General features: G+C 29.1%; 1 protein-coding gene across 1 annotated transcript; it reads right to left on the minus strand.

Moving 5' to 3' along the window:
* Nucleotides 1–6,533: 6,533 nt before the first annotated feature.
* ktub (Tub domain-containing protein ktub) lies at nt 6,534–8,347 on the minus strand. The gene is made up of 4 exons (XM_065513784.1): nt 8,041–8,347; nt 7,310–7,980; nt 6,996–7,133; nt 6,534–6,927 (listed from the first exon to the last, which is right to left on the minus strand). Exons 1-4 carry the CDS (start codon nt 8,342–8,344, stop codon nt 6,658–6,660), a joined length of 1,383 nt encoding a protein of 460 aa, XP_065369856.1. The 5' UTR covers nt 8,345–8,347; the 3' UTR covers nt 6,534–6,657.
* Nucleotides 8,348–8,879: the final 532 nt, after the last annotated feature.

Genomic DNA, 8,879 nt, shown 5'->3' on the forward strand with positions numbered 1-8,879 from the left:
CAGCATTTTAGCTTATTTTAACCCTTTCACGACCATTAAGACTATTTAATGTAAATCAGTTAGCACCAAAAAAACATATTTTGAAATTAAAACAAAAAAAATTTTAACGGATTTACTGGAATTTTGGTCGTAAAGTGCAAATTTTCGTTCCCCATACTCATGTTTATTGACTATATTTCAATGCACGTAACATGAATAATGATTGTATAACTTTTTGTAACAAAAATGCACTTACCAGTCCGACTATATATCACAATATAAAATTTAAAAAATCAATTTTACACTTAAAAACATTTTTGCACAATTATAAAAATAAAACTGTAAATTTTCAAAGACAATAAAAAATAAATGCTTTAACCGAACTTGTTTTAATCTAAACACATTAATAAGAGACACTTTTACGAACTAATTAAAATTAAAATGGCACCCACTCTTTTTTTCGTTGATTAGTTATTCAATATTTTCGTTTTGGGACATCGGTGTCCCCGTGGTCGTCAAAGGGTTAATGAAGCATTCAAGTATTTCTATATACTTATATAAAGAAATTCTTTTGATTTTTAAATAAAAAAAAATTGATTTCTTAGATTTTAAATACATTTTTATTTTGTTAAAATTGTACATACAAAAAATATTAGACATTTTTTTATTCATTTTTTTACAATGTTAGTTTTAAATAGTTTTTGATTTGTTTTAAATAAATCTTTCTATTATATTATAATAACATGATTATAATGTTAACAAACTTTTTGATTATTTCGTTTTATTGTTTGTTTGTTTGTTTTATTTTTTGTGAAATTAAATATTGACATTTCTACATTTAAATATTTTTGTTTTGGTTTTTTTAAATTCCTTAATTTGCATTTTGATTTTTGTTGAGCATTAGTTTTTCTTTTATTAATTTTTATTCTTGTTATAGACACTTAGATTTGCTTAAATATAGTATGTATGTATTTAGAATTTGGTTTTCGTTTTTTTTTTCTTATAAAAATAATCATAATAAATCGGTGAGTAGTTTGAATTGGTAAATTATTAATTAATTTAGATTTTGAATGTACAAAATTGCCATGACATTACGGTAATTAATTATTATCTTAAATAAACTTGATTATCTTGTTTCGTGCACTTTGAGCATGATTGCCTTTAGATCTAAAAGAATTTCATACTCTAAGCGATCATTTCTATTTATTTGTGAAATAATTCATATTCTTTTCTAATTGTGTTCAAATTATCTATCGATAATTTCAAATTAAAATTATGTAACAACAAAATATGTATATAATAAATATTAAACAAAAAATTTAAACTAAATTAAATATTTCAATTCCTAATATATAATTACTTCATTGTCTTAAATATAAAGTAATGTCTAAGTAATTAGTTTTATAGTTTCCATATTTGTAAGCAAAATAAATTATTATTTAAGATTATACAATGAATATTTGATTTTTTGTTGTATACTTTTAACAAAATAGTGATTTATTTTATTTATTATTATCATTATTTTGTTAAGCTCTTAATCATAATGAAGATTTTATTTTACAAAACCTTTGATTAAATTAAAATATCATGACAATTAAGAGGATTAGTTTATTTTTATCGTTTGATAAAAATGTTTCATAAATGACTAGAAAAAATATATGAATTATAAACATTTTTATTCTTATAGCTTGTAGGACTAAATAATTTGAAGCGAACTCAATATATAGTTGATTGACAGCTAAATGAAAGCAATATATAAAATCGACTATTGTTTTCGAAATCGGTAATAAGTACAACAAGAGGCAAAAAATGTATGGGTGGTCTAAAATTAATGATCATAATTATACGTACTTTCTTTGTTTATTACAAGCTGAAATCTTAAATAATATTTTTAAAATCGATCAAATAGTGAGTTGTAACTAGCAATGAGTCATTTCCCATGAATGAAAAGAAAAGTTGTTTATTTATGACAAATTTTCCATGTTAGTTAAACAATAAATAAGAAAATAATATAAATAAAGTTTCAATGTTTTATCCATAGGGTAACATAGAGACGAGACGGAATTGTCAAAAACCTAAGTCTGTTGTCAAAAACCTATCTCTTGCAACAACAAAATAAATGCTAGTCAACGTGTTTTGTTGTTGTATCAGAAATATTATTTGTTGTATTTTTGTTTGACAAATCATAGTGTCTCGTCTCTATGGTTTTATCTTTTACGAGCCCCAAAATTATGGATTTTATTTTTTATTGACGTTTTGGCTGTGTCCTAAAATCCTAGCTGGGATTTCAAAACGGGCAACAGTTTACTAGCTCGGATGAAATTTGCACGCAACGAAAAAGCATGGTTAGGCATGGTTATGACAACTACACTGTGATCTTTTTAACATTGTTACGAAATTGCAATATCAATTTGAATTTAACGATTTTAACACGGGTTTCCACATCCAACAGCTTTTTTATACATTGTCATAAGTGGATACTTGGCAGCACAGTGCATAAACTGTCAACACTGCTAACATGAACATTGAGACTGCCGAAAACTCTGGAAATAGAACCTTCTAGTTTTGTTCGTTAGATAATTCATGTAGCTTCTAGACTATGGCTACAGTCAGTTTAGTTTACGATAGACGCTGTTAGAAGTCAATTGTACATTATAAATTGTGTTTTTAATATAAGTGTGTACATTAAAAGAAAGTGACTATTAAAATTGTTGTTTAAATTTTAATAAATAAAGAGTGGTTACTATTTTAAACTACTAACCCCCATTTTCTCAATATCTGGTTATTGTTTTTCGTAACGATAAACCTCCAATTAACATTTTTTTTGTATGAGAACTGTCAGTTTATCGTCACGATAAAAAAATAACCAGAGATTGAGAAAATGGGGGTAAGTTGCTTTTATTTGCAATCAAACATATCTGGTTTATTTAAAGGAAATATACCACCGTTTTTAAAAGGTAAAAACATAACAATATGTATGTACGAACAAACCATAAATTGTACCCATGACACAACAATATAAGGTACACTCAGTAGAAAATAAATTCTCAATTATACAATTCTTCTAAAGTCAAACAAAAGAAAATATGCAAAAAAAAAATAAAAATCAAAGTTTAACGTTATAGGGGTAAATATTGAAAACTCTCCCAAGTGATTATACATTCTACAATTATTGTATCATGAATTCTACATAGTATATTATAAGTACATATTTATGAATTTTCCAGTTTCACTAAAATTAAATCCTTTGTTCAGAACAGCTTTTGCTTCACGGCCCCCAGACCATTTCATTGAAAGTACAAAAAAAAAAACAACAATATCTATTGTTAGGCTATACAGGTACAAATGTATAACTTTTAATTCTTTTAAAAAATTAAGAAGTCAATTTTTCATTTTGACTACACCATTTCAGGTTAAAATTGAGAGGCTACAAATTGAAACTTAGAAAATCGAAATTAATACTAATTAACAGGGCAAGGTTTTTCATGCACTAATAAATTAAAAATATGCGCTTATAATATGCACTATAAAGAGAGAAAATATGCACTAAAAATGACAAAAATATGCAATAAAAACTAGTTTTTCATTTGAAATATGTATATTAGAGTTAATTTCAAAAATTTTATTCCATTATATTAATTTTTCTGAAGATTTTTGCGAGATTTTCATTCCTTGTGGTGGTTCAACGCACCTAAAGATGCGGATTTTGAGCACATTTTTCTGTAGAGCAAAAACGATTGAATATATTGCAAATCTGATTTCACCAATGGATTCTGCATCAACAATTAATACAATTGATGTTTTTGGAATCCTTAATTTTGTTTTAATTTGGTTAGAAATTTCTCCGTTTACATTATTAATTTTATTGGCAGCATCATCAATTAATTTTACTTGTGCAATCAGCGAATTGAATCCCTGTAGTTTAGTAATAGTTTCAGAAATAAAGATGTAATTTGAGCACAGAAATGCTAATTGGCTTTTAATATTATTTATTTTTTTTTTAAATGTCTTTAATTTTTTTAATTTAGTGAGCGTCGCTATTATCAAATTCTTCCATTATATTCTTAATTTCATCGAAATATTTTCCATAGTACTCAGCCGCATCTAACCAGGTTCCCCATCTAGTAATTACTGGTTGAGGTGGAAGAGGAATCTCTGAATACTTTTCTCCACAAGAGATGGTGCCTTTAAAAATACTTTTTTTCCATTCGAAATTAATAAATCCATATCTTCAAACTGAGATCTAATTTCTTCGGTTACTCGATGTAAACCATGTGCTATCATGTTACATGAATAAGTTTTGAATAAAAAACCTTTAGACTACTTGCTGCTATATAAATATATTCAAAAGAAAATTAAATATGCAATAAAATGGAAAAATATGTTAAATATATGTATTTAAATGAAAAATATGCAAAATGCCATTTTGTTGCGAATTCTTCGATTCGGAAAGATAAATTGTCAAAAGTGATTTTGAGTTACTGACTACAAACATGCATTTGCATAGAAATCCTTACCCTGCTAATTAATAACAAATTGAAGTTCAGATAAGCAAATTAATATTGAGCAAAATCAAATTGAAAATGAGAAAACCAAATTAAGATTGAGAAACTACAAATTGAATATGTGAAATCGGTTTCAGTTTTGGATACTATAGTGCTGTCATAATATTACTGTATATAAGAAGATATTCACCCCTGATTTTGATCGTAATGTTTACAAAATTCTATCTAAAAATTTCACAACATGGGGAATATTTTCTCTTGAACAAAGTTGATGAACGAAAAATGGGAAAAGGGAACATACTTCATGTGAAATGTTGATTCGCGATAAGGGTTATTATAAGTGATTGAAAGGAAACCTAGAACAGGCCAACAGGTGGCACCGTGATTATAGAAAAAAATGCACTCCTTTTGCAATATTTAAATTGAATATAGGTATGATAAAAGATAAATATTGTATATGGAAAAAATTTAAATCTGCATTCCAAAATTCAATGTGTTTTGTTATTGATAAAATCCAGGACTTCAAATTTTTGAGATATTTATTAAGAAATTACTAAAAAACAAGTAAGAGAGCTATATTCGGCTGTGCCGAATCTTATATACCCTTCACCAAATTATACTTCAAAATAATTTTTTTTAAATTTTTTAGGTAAAGTAAGTAATCCAGATATAGATCAAAAATAGGTCAAAAATCGAGGTTGTCCCGGTTTTTTGCTCATATCTCCGTGATTTATGGACCGATTTTGCTGATTTTAAATAGCAAACTTCTCGAAAGCATGAAGATTTGGATCCCGGAGATATCTGGGGTCTTCAGAAAATTGATTTCAACAGACAGACAGACGGACAGACAGACAGACAGACAGACGGACATGGCTTAATCGACTCCGCTATCTATAAGGATCCAGAATATATATACTTTATAGGGTCGGAAATGAAAGATGTAGAAATTACAAACGGAATGACAAACTTATATATACCCTCCTCACGAAGGTGAAGGGTATAATAACAATGAAATTAACGGTCTGTAATTGCTGCTTGCAACATATTTCATGTTTATAAACATTTTTATCAGTATACACATCTACTTATCAACAATTGACATCGTTATTAACAAGCTGTTTTTAATATTGATTGTAAGTATGACAACAGTAACTGTTAAAGCTCCTAACATTAACATTAAAGCTGCTAAAAGATCTAGGTGATCATTGTGGAAATAGAAAATTCTAGTTTTGTCAAATAGATAATTCATGAAATTACTAGAAGACGACACTGTGTATAAAATAGCTGTAGAGCGGTCAGTATATCGTAGTTAAAGTTAACATAAACTGTATTACCAGTGAATTCTTCTAAATTATTAAGTGTGTTTTTTAAGTGTGTGTACTAAAAGAGAAATTGTTTTGTTAAAATTAAATAAAGAAAAGAATCCGGTTTATTTAAAGAAAATAAAGCACTGTTTTTTGAAATTTTTAATACAATTTACACTAAATTTGAATATATTCTAAGCTATTTACATATAAATCAATCAATTGTGCCTCAAGTGATTACTCCGAAACTTCTTGCGACTTTTTTCTCTTAATTTTGAATTAGGGTATTTAAAAGTTCTAGAACCCCCAAAGAATATGATTTTGAACTTCCAAACCTTGATGTCTCTAAAAATTTACACATTCCAGTTGATATCATCTTTAGAGGTATCTAAAGATTTTCAAAATGAATCCCTAAACCAGCTTAAACAAAATTCTACTATATCGATTTTAAATTATTTGAATTTATAAAGCGATAGGCAAAACTTAGTTTACAACCTAAAAGATCGCGAAACAAACTGTGAAATAAAACTATATTAACTCTCCGCTTCTATATCTATGAGTTAAAAAAAAGCACTGATGTCTTAATAAAATGATATATGACACAGAGAGAGACAGCTATTTTACAAACTGTAAAAATACTATATACAACAACTATTTATGATCAGACTTCTAGCACATACACAAAAATATATAGATATATAGACATAGGATGAACATTGCTGAGATTACTTGCTAAAGAGCATACTTCACTAAATAAATACTTATTTAGGAACTTATTATAGATTGTAATAAGTACGCAAAACTACTAATAGTTTATAGACTTTTTATCATTAAAGTCCTGCCTCGTGTATGCGATTTTCTTCCCCCATTCACTCGCACGCTATTTTGCCATCAAAACTGCTTAAAGCGATGGCAAAAGCTTGCAAAGCACACAACGGATAGCGATAGTCCATGGTGAAAACATCTTCCGAAGTACGACCAAATTGCATGACTATATAATCGGGATCAGAGTCGTGTACGAGTTGAAAATTTTTCACCGAGGCCTGTGTAACACGACCGTGAAAATTCAAAACATACGATTGAGTTTCATCATTCCAAACGGGTGTTTTATTATGCAATTCCACAATATTGTCGAGGTTCTGTTGAGAGTTATATTAAGATAATTAATTGTATTGTTTATTAACATGATATTGGCTGTTTAACTTACTTTACATTTCCACAAATCCATAATACCTTGTTGCTTGGGATCGGCTGAACTGATTTTTACACGTTGATCATCTTCTGTCATACCCGGCAGTATAACGGTCATATTTCTTGGTCCCTTAAAACCCAAAATATTGGTGTCCTATTCAAATAATGGGTAAAAAGAAAAATATCATAACATTTTATTAATTTATTAAAGTTCGAATTAATTTTATTGGAAATATTTTCGTTAAAGAACTAATTTTGCTGTAAAACTCCTTTTTTTAAATCTAAAATTGTATATCTTAACTACCCCTATATTACAAACATTTCACTCACATATATTATAATAGCTAAATCCAATCTGGGACTTTCCGTATTCTCCTTGCTGCCACTGTCAAACACCGTAAACGAGGTACCAAAAACATTCGATCTCAGTTTCCCACAATAGCCTTCAGCATTGCGCGACAAATCGGTTGGATCACAACTGATAATATAATTCGATGTTTTACTCTTCTTGCGCTTACGGCCGCCCAACAAAAATACCTTCTTGCCATAGTCTCTTTCCAAGTGTAAATAGTAAATGGGAAAAAGGCCACGATCCATGCCCTTGCGATCACGTGTTATGCGACACTTGTAGAGAACACCCTGAGGTGCCGGCTGCATAACAAAATGATCAATATTGCCAATGAGATCACCTTCGGGTTCAGTAGATTCTGATGCATTGCCATCGGTTTCATCTTTGCCATTGCTACCAGTCTTTGAAATATTCGATGAGCTAACTTGCTTGGCCGGCATAACGGGAGCGGCATGGGCAATATTATTACGATTGGCATAATCCTCTTCGTCTAAATCATCGTCGAACGACTGCTGACGACTTCTTTGTCGGGGCTGTGAGGAGGCTGAGTTGGTGGAGCTGCTGTGTTGATGATGTGGCGTTTCGGCCAACATAACTACGGGACTGCTCTCCTCATCTTCCAGGTCGTGGGTGGAGAGTTGCTCAATTAAGTCTAGTTTAGAATTGAAATTAAATAAATCGTTTAATAAATAACTAAATCAAGAGTGCTTACCTTCATCCTGATTGGTATTATTACGTTTGGGTGTGTTCTGGCTGTGATTGGAATTATTTACATATTTTACACTATTTCTGGTGACTGTTGTCGTGGTTGTTCCAATTGTGGCATTATTGGTGGTAGTGTTGCTTAGAATTTGATCGGGATTCTGGGGTGAGCTTATAAATTGCATTGGTCCATCGTATGCGTGCATTTCACGACTGTTGGCTGCTCTTAGCCCCGACATGGGACGGTTTATTTGTAAATCGCTGGCTTGCACCATACCGGGTGAAGCACGTTTTTGCCGTATATAGGCCTCCATTAATTGGCGCTGAAAGGAGAATAACAGAAATGAAATTAGGATTTATATTCTTTCATAAATTCAACAATTTTCTAAGCTCTCATTACACTTTTCTCTACCTTTTCTGTGGATTTTATAATGACGAACATTGCAAGAAATACTTGGGGAAATAAATAATATGAATAAGTGGTTTACTTGAATATTCATTCACCATACTATTAAAAACATATTGCAATTTTATAATTTTTAATTAAAGTTCATCAAATGTAAATATATGTTCTTTAAATATAATAAAATCTATTATAAATATCATCTTGTTTAGGCATAATTTAATTTCACAATTAATTTAATAAAATTTCCTCAAAGCATGCCTGCAAGTAATCATTTAAAGCATAATTTTCCAGTTATTAATTATCATTTCTGGCAATGTGTGCAAGTAGATTTTGTTTAATTTATTATCTAATTTTATTTCTAATTAAATGTTCAATCCAACAATAACATTTTATATAAATTTCTTTGCTTCCTTAATTGAAATTCATAAAGTTTATTGGCTTTA

The sequence above is a fragment of the Calliphora vicina genome, chromosome 5 (assembly GCF_958450345.1).
Source record: "Calliphora vicina chromosome 5, idCalVici1.1, whole genome shotgun sequence".
NCBI lineage: Eukaryota > Metazoa > Arthropoda > Insecta > Diptera > Calliphoridae > Calliphora > Calliphora vicina.

Bases quoted from the DNA above. Each gene is read 5' to 3' on its own strand.
- ktub (XM_065513784.1), bottom strand. From the start codon at position 8,344: ATGGAGGCCTATATACGGCAAAAACGTGCTTCACCCGGTATGGTGCAA. The intron at 7,981-8,040 runs GTAAGCACTCTT...ATTCTAAACTAG, and splicing joins TAATACCAATCAGGATGAAG to ACTTAATTGAGCAACTCTCC. The intron at 6,928-6,995 runs GTAAGTTAAACA...AACTCTCAACAG, and splicing joins TGGATTTGTGGAAATGTAAA to AACCTCGACAATATTGTGGA.